The sequence below is a fragment of the Anomaloglossus baeobatrachus genome, chromosome 11, assembly GCF_048569485.1.
Source record: "Anomaloglossus baeobatrachus isolate aAnoBae1 chromosome 11, aAnoBae1.hap1, whole genome shotgun sequence".
NCBI lineage: Eukaryota > Metazoa > Chordata > Amphibia > Anura > Aromobatidae > Anomaloglossus > Anomaloglossus baeobatrachus.
In genome coordinates, this window is record NC_134363.1 from 3,868,442 (window position 1) to 3,883,578 (window position 15,137).

General features: G+C 55.1%; 2 protein-coding genes across 3 annotated transcripts in view; one reads left to right on the top strand and one right to left on the bottom strand.

The window, feature by feature from the left end:
- LOC142256887 (chloride channel protein ClC-Kb-like) overlaps window positions 1-1,585 on the top strand; it is a 65,796-nt gene extending 64,211 nt beyond the window's left edge. For both annotated transcript variants that reach the window (XM_075328848.1, XM_075328849.1), the window contains one exon: window positions 504-1,585. In XM_075328848.1, coding sequence (XP_075184963.1) covers window positions 504-542 — 39 coding nt within the window. In that variant the 3' untranslated portion in view covers window positions 543-1,585. The remainder of the gene's footprint in view (window positions 1-503) is intronic.
- An 8,600-nt stretch (window positions 1,586-10,185) lies between these two features.
- The window catches only part of FAM131C (family with sequence similarity 131 member C), a 53,047-nt gene continuing 48,095 nt past the window's right edge, over window positions 10,186-15,137 (bottom strand). The window contains 4 exon segments of the mRNA XM_075328535.1: window positions 10,186-10,584; window positions 10,586-10,752; window positions 13,897-14,007; window positions 14,412-14,594. Coding sequence (XP_075184650.1) covers window positions 10,432-10,584; window positions 10,586-10,752; window positions 13,897-14,007; window positions 14,412-14,594 — 614 coding nt within the window. The 3' untranslated portion in view covers window positions 10,186-10,431.

Consider the following 15,137-nt stretch of genomic DNA (forward strand, 5'->3'; position numbering starts at 1 on the left):
CGCAGGAAGGTCTTTGCCCCGTCTCCCCTTTAGTAGTGGAGGTTCACAGCTCGCAGGCATCCTCTACGGAGGCGGTGAGGTTCGCGGGTGTCCTCTGCGGAAGCGGTGAGGTTCGCGGGTGTCCTCTGCGGAGGCGGTGAGGCTCGCGGGTGTCCTCTGCGGAGGCGGTGAGGCTCGCGGGTGTCCTCTGCGGAGGCGGTGAGGCTCGCGGGTGTCCTCTGCGGAGGCGGTGAGGCTCGCGCGTGTCCTGTGCGGAGGCGGTGAGGCTCGCGGGTGTCCTCTGCGGAGGCGGTGAGGCTCGCGGGTGTCCTCTGCGGAGGCGGTGAGGTTCGCGGGTGTCCTCTGCGGAGGCGGTGAGGTTCGCGGGTGTCCTCTGCGGAGGCGGTGAGGCTCGCGGGTGTCCTCTGCGGAGGCGGTGAGGCTAGCGGGTGTCCTCTGCGGAGGCGGTGAGGCTCGCGGGTGTCCTCTCCTGTGACTACATTGATGGATATTTTGTATTTCAGATGAGGTCGGCCATTGAGAATTTAGCAAACCCGAAATGATGCTGGCGGTTCCGGTGGAGACTCCGGGCGCAGATCCAGAATGTGAGGATTGGACCCGGCCGCTCATCACTGCACTTGGACCATTACCCCCATCGGGCTGTTCTGCGGTTTCCACAAGTCTTGGTGTTTTCTCCCTCGGTGGTGGACACTGGCGGAGCCCGCGCCGCACCCGGGGGATTTCTATATAGTCATCATGTCCGATCTCTCCAACCGGCCTCCATTACCTCTGGAAAGAATTCATTACCCACAATGCTGCTTGTCTGCACCGTGCTCAGTAGAGGGGTGAGGGAAGCGGGGTTCAGCCTTGCACCCCAGAAATAGGAGTTCACCTTTATATTGGTTGCTGGATGCAGCATGCAGTGTAAAGCATGGAGGTTTCCCTTCTGGTAGCCATTAGAGATGAGCCATTTGTCACTGCCCTGTCGTCTATTCTTCTGTGATAATCACTTCTACGCGCCTCATCCCCCGGCCCCGACGCCCCGCACGCGCCTCATCCCCCGGCCCCGATGCCCCGCACGTGCCTCATCCCCCGGCCCCGACGCCCCGCACGCGCCTCATCCCCCGGCCCCAACGCCCCGCACGCGCCTCATCCCCCGGCCCCGATGCCCCGCACGCGCCTCATCCCCGGCCCCGACGCCCCGCACGCGCCTCATCCCCCGGCCCCGCACGCAGCTCATCCCCCGGGCCCGACGCCCCACGCGCCTCATGTGATGTTATTACGTCACGGCATAAGTGAAGATCGGCGGCTACAGAGGATCGCACGGCTCGTACCCGGGCAGCCATGTCTTGATCTACACATGTAAACGCTTATATAACAAATATGTATCAAAGGGACAAATAGATACAAATCTAAAGAACCTCCACACCCAAAACAACCCTCCATACTTTACACTGCAGGCTGCATCCAGACACAAGTATACAGGGACGTCGTCTATATACCCGCACCTGACTGATCGGGCGCCGTGTCCTGCGTCTTCACTGATACTGAATCGTTACAATTCACCCGAAAGATAAAAGATTTTATATTAAATCTCTTGTAATTATTACAGTGTGAACACGAGTCTATTATATTATATTACGTCTGAGCGACAGAACGGCCGGAGATGACCGAGCGCCAGCGGGAATAACCGATCGCACACAGCGCGGCGGGGTCAGCACCAGAAATCACCCTGCAGTACCCAGTACACACATTAGATGTCACCAGTCCCCGCACACAGTAATCACCCTGCAGTACCCAGTACACACACTAGATGTCACCGGTCCCCGCACACAGTAATCATCCTGCAGTACCCAGTACACACACTAGATGTCACCAGTCCCCGCACACAGTAATCATCCTGCAGTACCCAGTACACACACTAGATGTCACCGGTCCCCGCACACAGTAATCATCCTGCAGTACCCAGTACACACACTAGATGTCACCGCTCCCCGCACACAGTAATCATCCTGAAGTACCCAGTACACACACTAGATGTCACCGGTCCCCGCACACAGTAATCATCCTGCAGTACCCAGTACACACACTAGATGTCACCGCTCCCCGCACACAGTAATCATCCTGCAGTACCCAGTACACACACTAGATGTCACCAGTCCCCGCACACAGTAATCCTCCTGCAGTACCCAGTACACACACTAGATGTCACCGCTCCCCGCACACAGTAATCACCCTGCAGTACCCAGTACACACACTAGATGTCACCGCTCCCCGCACACAGTAATCATCCTGCAATACCCAGTACACACACTAGATGTCACCACTCCCCGCACACAGTAATCACCCTGCAGTACCCAGTACACACACTAGATGTCACCGCTCCCCGCACACAGTAATCATCCTGCAGTACCCAGTACACACACTAGATGTCACCACTCCCCGCACACAGTAATCACCCTGCAGTACCCAGTACACACACTAGATGTCACCGCTCCCCGCACACAGTAATCATCCTGCAGTACCCAGTACACACACTAGATGTCACCACTCCCCGCACACAGTAATCACCCTGCAGTACCCAGTACACACACTAGATGTCACCACTCCCCGCACACAGTAATCCTCCTGCAGTACCCAGTACACACACTAGATGTCACCGCTCCCCGCACACAGTAATCACCCTGCAGTACCCAGTACACACACTAGATGTCACCGCTCCCCGCACACAGTAATCATCCTGCAGTACCCAGTACACACACTAGATGTCACCACTCCCCGCACACAGTAATCACCCTGCAGTACCCAGTACACACACTAGATGTCACCGCTCCCCGCACACAGTAATCATCCTGCAGTACCCAGTACACACACTAGATGTCACCACTCCCCGCACACAGTAATCACCCTGCAGTACCCAGTACACACACTAGATGTCACCGCTCCCCGCACACAGTAATCACCCTGCAGTACCCAGTACACACACTAGATGTCACCGGTCCCCGCACACAGTAATCATCCTGCAGTACCCAGTACACACACTAGATGTCACCGCTCCCCGCACACAGTAATCACCCTGCAGTACCCAGTACACACACTAGATGTCACCGCTCCCCGCACACAGTAATCATCCTGCAGTACCCAGTACACACACTAGATGTCACCGGTCCCCGCACACAGTAATCACCCTGCAGTACCCAGTACACACACTAGATGTCACCACTCCCCGCACACAGTAATCGTCCTGCAGTACCCAGTACACACACTAGATGTCACCACTCCCCGCACACAGTAATCACCCTGCAGTACCCAGTACACACACTAGATGTCACCACTCCCCGCACACAGTAATCATCCTGCAGTACCCAGTACACACACTAGATGTCACCGCTCCCCGCACACAGTAATCCTCCTGCAGTACCCAGTACACACACTAGATGTCACCGTTCCCCGCACCCAGTACACACACTAGATGTCACCGTTCCCCGCACACAGTAATCACCCTGCAGTACCCAGTACACACACTAGATGTCACCGCTCCCCGCACACAGTAATCACCCTGCAGTACCCAGTACACACACTAGATGTCACCACTCCCCGCACACAGTAATCACCCTGCAGTATCCAGTACACACACTAGATGTCACCGTTCCCCGCACACAGTAATCACCCTGCAGTACCCAGTACACACACTAGATGTCACCGCACACAGTAATCACCCTGCAGTACCCAGTACACACACTAGATGTCACCACTCCCCGCACACAGTAATCATCCTGCAGTACCCAGTACACACACTAGATGTCACCACTCCCCGCACACAGTAATCATCCTGCAGTACCCAGTACACACACTAGATGTCACCGCTCCCCGCACACAGTAATCACCCTGCAGTACCCAGTACACACACTAGATGTCACCGGTCCCCGCACACAGTAATCATCCTGCAGTACCCAGTACACACACTAGATGTCACCGCTCCCCGCACACAGTAATCACCCTGCAGTACCCAGTACACACACTAGATGTCACCAGTCCCCGCACACAGTAATCACCCTGCAGTACCCAGTACACACACTAGATGTCACCGCTCCCCGCACACAGTAATCATCCTGCAGTACCCAGTACACACACTAGATGTCACTGGTCCCCGCACACAGTAATCATCCTGCAGTACCCAGTACACACACTAGATGTCACCGCTCCCCGCACACAGTAATCATCCTGCAGTACCCAGTACACACACTAATGTCACCGCTCCCCGCACACAGTAATCGTCCTGCAGGACCCAGTACACACACTAGATGTCACCGGTCCCCGCACACAGTAATCATCCTGCAGTACACAGTACACACACTAGATGTCACCGCTCCCCGCACACAATAATCACCCTGCAGTACACAGTACACACACTAGATGTCACCGCTCCCCGCACACAGTAATCACCCTGCAGTACACAGTACACACACTAGATGTCACCGGTCCCCACACACAGTAATCACCCTGCAGTACCCAGTACACACACTAGATGTCACCGCTCCCCGCACACAGTAATCACCCTGCAGTACCCAGTACACACACTAGATGTCACCGGTCCCCGCACACAGTAATCATCCTGCAGTACCCAGTACACACACTAGATGTCACCGCTCCCCGCACACAGTAATCACCCTGCAGTACCCAGTACACACACTAGATGTCACCAGTCCCCGCACACAGTAATCACCCTGCAGTACCCAGTACACACACTAGATGTCACCGCTCCCCGCACACAGTAATCATCCTGCAGTACCCAGTACACACACTAGATGTCACTGGTCCCCGCACACAGTAATCATCCTGCAGTACCCAGTACACACACTAGATGTCACCGCTCCCCGCACACAGTAATCATCCTGCAGTACCCAGTACACACACTAATGTCACCGCTCCCCGCACACAGTAATCGTCCTGCAGGACCCAGTACACACACTAGATGTCACCGGTCCCCGCACACAGTAATCATCCTGCAGTACACAGTACACACACTAGATGTCACCGCTCCCCGCACACAATAATCACCCTGCAGTACACAGTACACACACTAGATGTCACCGCTCCCCGCACACAGTAATCACCCTGCAGTACACAGTACACACACTAGATGTCACCGGTCCCCACACACAGTAATCACCCTGCAGTACCCAGTACACACACTAGATGTCACCGGTCCCCGCACACAGTAATCGTCCTGCAGGACCCAGTACACACACTAGATGTCACCGCTCCCCGCACACAGTAATCACCCTGCAGTACCCAGTACACACACTAGATGTCACCAGTCCCCGCACACAGTAATCATCCTGCAGTACCCAGTACACACACTAGATGTCACCGCTCCCCGCACACAGTAATCACCCTGCAGTACCCAGTACACACACTAGATGTCACCGCTCCCCGCACACAGTAATCCTCCTGCAGTACCCAGTACACACACTAGATGTCACCACTCCCCGCACACAGTAATCATCCTGCAGTACCCAGTACACACACTAGATGTCACCGGTCCCCACACACAGTAATCATCCTGCAGTATCCAGTACACACATTAGATGTCACCACTCCCCGCACACAGTAATCACCCTGCAGTACCCAGTACACACACTAGATGTCACCGCTCCCCGCACACAGTAATCACCCTGCAGTACCCAGTACACACACACTAGATGTCACCGCTCCCCGCACACAGTAATCATCCTGCAGTACCCAGTACACACACTAGATGTCACCTCTCCCCGCACACAGTAATCCTCCTGCAGTACCCAGTACACACACTAGATGTCACCGCTCCCCGCACACAGTAATCATCCTGCAGTACCCAGTACACACACTAGATGTCACCGGTCCCCACACACAGTAATCATCCTGCAGTACCCAGTACACACACTAGATGTCACCTCTCCCCGCACACAGTAATCATCCTGCAGTATCCAGTACACACATTAGATGTCACCACTCCCCGCACACAGTAATCCTCCTGCAGTACCCAGTACACACACTAGATGTCACCGGTCCCCACACACAGTAATCATCCTGCAGTACCCAGTACACACACTAGATGTCACCGGTCCCCACACACAGTAATCATCCTGCAGTACCCAGTACACACACTAGATGTCACCTCTCCCCGCACACAGTAATCATCCTGCAGTATCCAGTACACACATTAGATGTCACCACTCCCCGCACACAGTAATCCTCCTGCAGTACCCAGTACACACACTAGATGTCACCACTCCCCGCACACAGTAATCCTCCTGCAGTACCCAGTACACACACTAGATGTCACCGGTCCCCACACACAGTAATCATCCTGCAGTATCCAGTACACACACTAGATGTCACCGGTCCCCACACACAGTAATCATCCTGCAGTACCCAGTACACACACTAGATGTCACCACTCCCCGCACACAGTAATCATCCTGCAGTACCCAGTACACACACTAGATGTCACCACTCCCCGCACACAGTAATCATCCTGCAGTACCCAGTACACACACTAGATGTCACCACTCCCCGCACACAGTAATCATCCTGCAGTACCCAGTACACACACTAGATGTCACCTCTCCCCGCACACAGTAATCCTCCTGCAGTACCCAGTACACACACTAGATGTCACCGCTCCCCGCACACAGTAATCACCCTGCAGTACCCAGTACACACACTAGATGTCACCGCTCCCCGCACACAGTAATCCTCCTGCAGTACCCAGTACACACACTAGATGTCACCACTCCCCGCACACAGTAATCATCCTGCAGTACCCAGTACACACACTAGATGTCACCGGTCCCCGCACACAGTAATCACCCTGCAGTACCCAGTACACACACTAGATGTCACCGGTCCCCGCACACAGTAATCATCCTGCAGTACCCAGTACACACACTAGATGTCACCGCTCCCCGCACACAGTAATCACCCTGCAGTACCCAGTACACACACTAGATGTCACCGCTCCCCGCACACAGTAATCATCCTGCAGTACCCAGTACACACACTAGATGTCACCGGTCCCCGCACACAGTAATCACCCTGCAGTACCCAGTACACACACTAGATGTCACCGGTCCCCGCACACAGTAATCATCCTGCAGTACCCAGTACACACACTAGATGTCACCGCTCCCCGCACACAGTAATCACCCTGCAGTACCCAGTACACACACTAGATGTCACCGCTCCCCGCACACAGTAATCATCCTGCAGTACCCAGTACACACACTAGATGTCACCGGTCCCCGCACACAGTAATCATCCTGCAGTACCCAGTACACACACTAGATGTCACCGGTCCCCGCACACAGTAATCATCCTGCAGTACCCAGTACACACACTAGATGTCACCGCTCCCCGCACACAGTAATCATCCTGCAGTACCCAGTACACACACTAGATGTCACCACTCCCCGCACACAGTAATCACCCTGCAGTACCCAGTACACACACTAGATGTCACCGGTCCCCGCACACAGTAATCATCCTGCAGTACCCAGTACACACACTAGATGTCACCGCTCCCCGCACACAGTAATCACCCTGCAGTACCCAGTACACACACTAGATGTCACCAGTCCCCGCACACAGTAATCATCCTGCAGTACCCAGTACACACACTAGATGTCACCGCTCCCCGCACACAGTAATCATCCTGCAGTACCCAGTACACACACTAGATGTCACCGCTCCCCGCACACAGTAATCATCCTGCAGTACCCAGTACACACACTAGATGTCACCGCTCCCCGCACACAGTAATCGTCCTGCAGTACCCAGTACACACACTAGATGTCACCAGTCCCCGCACACAGTAATCATCCTGCAGTACCCAGTACACACACTAGATGTCACCGCACACAGTAATCATCCTGCAGTACCCAGTACACACACTAGATGTCACCGCTCCCCGCACACAGTAATCACCCTGCAGTACCCAGTACACACACTAGATGTCACCGCTCCCCGCACACAGTAATCATCCTGCAGTACCCAGTACACACACTAATGTCACCAGTCCCCGCACACAGTAATCCTCCTGCAGTACCCAGTACACACACTAGATGTCACCGCTCCCCGCACACAGTAATCATCCTGCAGTACCCAGTACACACACTAGATGTCACCGCTCCCCGCACACAGTAATCACCCTGCAGTACCCAGTACACACACTAGATGTCACCGCTCCCCACACACAGTAATCATCCTGCAGTACCCAGTACACACACTAGATGTCACCGCTCCCCACACACAGTAATCATCCTGCAGTACCCAGTACACACACTAGATGTCACCAGTCCCCGCACACAGTAATCATCCTGCAGTACCCAGTACACACACTAGATGTCACCACTCCCCGCACACAGTAATCATCCTGCAGTACCCAGTACACACACTAGATGTCACCGCTCCCCGCACACAGTAATCACCCTGCAGTACCCAGTACACACACTAGATGTCACCGCTCCCCGCACACAGTAATCACCCTGCAGTACCCAGTACACACACTAGATGTCACCAGTCCCCGCACACAGTAATCACCCTGCAGTACCCAGTACACACACTAGATGTCACCGCTCCCCGCACACAGTAATCACCCTGCAGTACCCAGTACACACACTAGATGTCACCAGTCCCCGCACACAGTAATCATCCTGCAGTACCCAGTACACACACTAGATGTCACCAGTCCCCGCACACAGTAATCATCCTGCAGTACCCAGTACACACACTAGATGTCACCAGTCCCCGCACACAGTAATCATCCTGCAGTACCCAGTACACACACTAGATGTCACCGGTCCCCACACACAGTAATCACCCTGCAGTACCCAGTACACACACTAGATGTCACCACTCCCCGCACACAGTAATCACCCTGCAGTACCCAGTACACACACTAGATGTCACCAGTCCCCGCACACAGTAATCATCCTGCAGTACCCAGTACACACACTAGATGTCACCGCTCCCCGCACACAGTAATCATCCTGCAGTACCCAGTACACACACTAGATGTCACCGCTCCCCGCACACAGTAATCACCCTGCAGTACCCAGTACACACACTAGATGTCACCAGTCCCCGCACACAGTAATCACCCTGCAGTACCCAGTACACACACTAGATGTCACCGCTCCCCGCACACAGTAATCACCCTGCAGTACCCAGTACACACACTAGATGTCACCAGTCCCCGCACACAGTAATCATCCTGCAGTACCCAGTACACACACTAGATGTCACCAGTCCCCGCACACAGTAATCATCCTGCAGTACCCAGTACACACACTAGATGTCACCAGTCCCCGCACACAGTAATCATCCTGCAGTACCCAGTACACACACTAGATGTCACCGGTCCCCACACACAGTAATCACCCTGCAGTACCCAGTACACACACTAGATGTCACCACTCCCCGCACACAGTAATCACCCTGCAGTACCCAGTACACACACTAGATGTCACCAGTCCCCGCACACAGTAATCATCCTGCAGTACCCAGTACACACACTAGATGTCACCGCTCCCCGCACACAGTAATCATCCTGCAGTACCCAGTACACACACTAGATGTCACCGCTCCCCGCACACAGTAATCATCCTGCAGTACCCAGTACACACACTAGATGTCACCGCTCCCCGCACACAGTAATCATCCTGCAATACCCAGTACACACACTAGATGTCACCACTCCCCGCACACAGTAATCACCCTGCAGTACCCAGTACACACACTAGATGTCACCGCTCCCCGCACACAGTAATCATCCTGCAGTACCCAGTACACACATTAGATGTCACCAGTCCCCGCACACAGTAATCATCCTGCAGTACCCAGTACAGACACTAGATGTCACCGGTCCCCGCACACAGTAATCACCCTGCAGTACCCAGTACACACACTAGATGTCACCGTTCCCCGCACACAGTAATCATCCTGCAGTACCCAGTACACACACTAGATGTCACCGGTCCCTGTACATAATAATGTGCCCCAGGTCTCTGCTTGCTGTCAGTGAATAGAGACATTCATTTTCTCCAGTCCGGATATGCGGTACCTGCACTGATACACTGTAGCAAATTCTCTTTATTTCATACAGGACTTTCCAGACACATTGTGACGAAGCCTCAGCAGTGAATAGACGAGGTCGGTCGGGGATCCTGTGATCATCGTGTTTATTAGTGGATCAGATGTAAGAGGCCAGAACATTCACAGACACGTCACAGACACGGAACCACACGACACGTTCCTGTGAAATAAGGCTGGAGGCCGGCCCCCATAGTGACAAACATATTGCTGACAGGAGAGTTCTGCTCCGCAGGCTCCTGGACCTGCCGTCACGATCGCTGCCCTCTGTAGTGGTGGGCCCAGGAGCTGACGCTCAGTCTCCGGCGCGGCTCCGGGTCAGTTGAAGAAGACCTCGTCCTCAGATAAGGAGCTGCTGTCCACATAGTGCAGCGAGCTGTTCAGCCGCGGTTTGCAGGGCCACGTTGCGCCTTCGCCCTCCGGTTGCGCCGCTGCTTTGGAGTTGTCAGAGCTGCCGGGGCAGGGAAATCCGGAGTGGTGGGGACCGCGGCTCGCTCACATCCCACCTCTCCATCGCCGCCACTTGCTGGGACGCGGCGGAGGAGTAGGAAAGGCCGGGGAGGCTTCCGCCCAGATCCGAGCCACAGTCCCCCGGAGGGAAGCTCAGGAGCCGCTGCTGCAGGTAGAAGCCCCCCAAATCTGCAAGAAAACAGAGCGTCAGGGGCAGCCACTAGGGGGAGCACAACTGCAACCCCCCAGCATTACAGCCACAGAAAGCCGCAACTTACACTCATACTGTGCAATTATGTCACCAGTCACCTCCAGAGCTGCACTCACTATTCTGCTGTTACATCAGGTCTTATCCTCCAGTCACCTCCAGAGCTGCACTCACTATTCTGCTGTTACATCAGGTCTTATCCTCCAGTCACCTCCAGAGCTGCACTCACTATTCTGCTGTTACATCAGGTCTTATCCTCCAGTCACCTCAGGAGCTGCACTCACTATTCTGCTGTTACATCAGGTCTGATCCTCCAGTCACCTCCAGAGCTGTACTCACTATTCTGCTGTTACATCATGTCTTATCCTCCAGTCACCTCCAGAGCTGCACTCACTATTCTGCTGTTACATCGTGTCTTATCCTCCAGTCACCTCCAGAGCTGCAGTCACTATTCTGCTGTTACATCAGGTCTTATCCTCCAGTCACCTCCAGAGCTGCACGCACTATTCTGCTGTTACACGGTGTCTTATCCTCCAGTCACTTCAAGAGCTGCAGTCACTATTCTGCTATTACATCAGGTCTTATCCTCCAGTCACCTCCAGAGCTGCACTCACTATTCTGCTGTTACATCGTGTCTGACCCTACAGTCACCTCCAGAGCTGTGGTCACTATTCTGCCGTTACATTGTGTATTTTCCTCCTGTCACCTCCAAAGCTGCAGTCACTATTCTGCAATTACATCGTGTCTTATCCTCCAGTCACCTCCAGAGCTGCACTCACTATTCTGCTGTTACATCATGTCTTATCCTCCAGAGATGCACTCACTATTCTGCCATTACACCGTGTTTTATCCTCCAGTCACCTCCAGAGCTGCAGTCACTATTCTGCTGTTACATCGTGTCTGACCCTACAGTCACCTCCAGAGCTGTGGTCACTATTCTGCCGTTACATTGTGTATTTTCCTCCAGTCACCTCCAAAGCTGCAGTCACTATTCTGCAATTACATCGTGTCTTATCCTCCAGTCACCTCCAGAGCTGCACTCACTATTCTGCTGTTACATCATGTCTTATCCTCCAGAGCTGCACTCACTATTCTGCTGTTACATCATGTCTTATCCTCCAGAGCTGCAGTCACTATTCTGCCGTTACATCGTGTCTTATCCTCCAGTCACCTCCAGAGCTGCACTCACTATTCTGCTGTTACATCATGTCTTATCCTCCAGAGCTGCACTCACTATTCTGCTGTTACATCATGTCTTATCCTCCAGAGCTGCACTCACTATTCTGCTGTTACATCATGTCTTATCCTCCAGAGCTGCACTCACTATTCTGCTGTTACATCATGTCTTATCCTCCAGAGCTGCAGTCACTATTCTGCCGTTACATCGTGTCTTATCCTCCAGTCACCTCCAGAGCTGCACTCACTATTCTGCTGTTACATCATGTCTTATCCTCCAGAGCTGCACTCACTATTCTGCTGTTACATCATGTCTTATCCTCCAGAGCTGCAGTCACTATTCTGCCGTTACATCGTGTCTTATCCTCCAGTCACCTCCAGAGCTGCACTCACTATTCTGCCATTACACCGTGTTTTATCCTCCAGTCACCTCCAGAGCTGAACTCACTATTCTGCTGTTACATTTTGTATTTTCCTCCAGTCACTTCAAGAGCTGCAGTCGCTATTCTATTACATCATGGCATTTGCTGTAGTTACACTCAAAGCTGCCTGCCTGGACTTCATGAAATATCTTGTCCAATATTCCAGTTCCTCCCAGAGCTGCACTCAGACTGCGGAGGTTGGATCCTGCTGGGAGTTGTATTGTACGCATACATAACAGAAGAGCAGCAGAAGTGTGATTTCAGCTCTGGAGTGACAGGATCTCGGTCTTCTCCGCGTGTCCCTCTGATGAGTGGAGTGGACCAGTCCTCTGACTACCCCAGTGCTGGTCCACAAGACCCCCAGACCTCTGGAGAGCGAGTATTGGGGGATGTGACCCAGATCCCGCGGCCGGCGCTCGGCATCACTCGTGAACTGGGTCGTTTCCATTATTCAGCGCTGCAGACCCAGAAATAGAAGCCACTCAGCCGGATACAGGGGGCGCAGAGCGGCCGGTCCCCGGGGGTCCGCACAGCAGAAGGGGCCGCCGCAGCCTGAGCTTGTTACAATGTATCAGTGCAGATGTTGCTCATCAGTCTGCACAGATACAATGTAACGGCCCCCCAGAGAGCAGCAGTGGCATCTCGGACCCCCCAGAGAGCAGCGGCATCTCGGACACCCCCCAGAGAGCAGCAGCGGCATCTCGGACCCCCCCCCAGAGAGCGGCAGCGGCATCTCGGACACCCCCGAGAGAGCAGCAGCGGCATCTCGGACACCCCCAGAGAGCAGCAGCGGCATCTCGGACCCCCCCCAGAGAGCAGCGGCATCTGGGACCCCCCCCCAGAGAGCAGCAGCGGCATCTCGGACCCCCCCCAGAGAGCAGCGGCATCTCAGACCCCCCCCAGAGAGCAGCAGCGGCATCTCGGACCCCCCCCCAGAGAGCAGCGGCATCTCGGACCCCCCCCAGAGAGCAGCAGCGGCATCTCGGACCCCCCCCCAGAGAGCGGCAGCGGCATCTCGGACACCCCCGAGAGAGCAGCAGCGGCATCTCGGACACCCCCAGAGAGCAGCAGCGGCATCTCGGACCCCCCCCCAGAGAGCAGCGGCATCTCGGACCCCCCCCAGAGAGCAGCAGCGGCATCTCGGACCCCCCCCAGAGAGCAGCGGCATCTCGGACCCCCCCCCAGAGAGCAGCAGCGGCATCTCGGACCCCCCCCAGAGAGCAGCGGCATCTCGGACCCCCCCCAGAGAGCAGCAGCGGCATCTCGGACCCCCCCCAGAGAGCAGCGGCGCTGGCTTTTCGGACCCCCCCCAGAGAGCAGCGGCGCTGGCTTTTCGGACCCCCCCCCCAGAGAGCAGCGGCGCTGGCTTTTCGGACCCCCCCCAGGGAGCAGCGGCGCTGGCTTTTCGGACCCCCCCCAGAGAGCAGCGGCGCTGGCTTTTCGGACCCCCCCCCAGAGAGCAGCGGCGCTGGCTTTTCGGACCCCCCCCCAGGGAGCAGCAGCGCTGGCTTTTCGGACGGGACTGACCTTGCAGCTGTCGCACCTCTTGGGAGCCGAGTCCATACTGCAGGGAGTCGTCGTCCAGGGAGGACCAGGCGCTGAGGGTGGCTTCAGTGATGGCAAACTGCTCCGCGACACCTGAGGGGCAGACACAGGCTCAGAGGGCGGCCGAGACCCCCGGACCCACAGCTACACCGGGGGGCAATGATCATTTAAAGGGACAGCAGCGGTTTCCTTTCTGCCGTCCACCAGCCAATGGCGAAGGTCGTACAGGACGGACAGTCACCCGCGGGCGAGTGCAGCGCCGGGATCCTCCATGGACGTCTGTGCCCATCGCCATATCTGTGTAATGGGGGGCCACAGATCGGCAGGGGCCACAGATCAGCAGGGGCCACAGATCAGCAGGGGCCACAGATCAGCAGGGGCCACAGATCAGCAGAGCCCAGCTGGTCATATTGGGGTTCAGGTGAGGATGGTGGGAGTGGTAGTCACCATTGTGGACCTCTCTGTACAGTAAGAGCCCCCCGGCCCCCCGTTCTCACCTGCAGCAAATCGCGCTTCCTTCAGCTCGTCCGTCAGGTCTGAGTAATGTTCCTCGTCGGTCAGGGAGGGGTCCCAGCCGGATTGGGGGGCGCTCCAGCCCTTCCACTCGATCAGATGGGCTACGCGGCCGCGGGCCATAGCGGTGGGTTTAGTGATGTGATCTTTAATGGTTTGTACCAGACCTAAGGGCAGAAATCACAGGTGACGGGGACCACCAAGATCCGGGGACCACCAGGAGCCGGGGACCACCAGACCACTGTGGGCTGCGAATTCATAGAAGCATCCAGGGTCTCCTGTGGTCACATGACACGGGGGTCCTCCATGTTATCGGCCACAGACCGGTCTCAGATCCACGAGTCACACGGAGCCCTCATCCCACGATACACACGAATATATGCAACTACATAAATGATGCCGCCAGACAGTGCTAACATTACTGCAATACACAGATCCCATCTAGAATGACCACAGAACATCTTACAGCCAGAATAGCACTGCCACATGGGGCCACATAATATAACACCGCCATACTGCGCTCATAACACCGCCACATTATCACCAAATGATGGGTCTATAAAGAGCTTACATAGTAACCGCACTGTATAGTATCACAATAAAACTGCCATACAGACCCCAATAAAGTGTGAAAATAATACCGTATACTACAAACTGCTCTTATTACCACCTCTAAATAACTATGTAAGGACCGGGTAATACCGCCCACA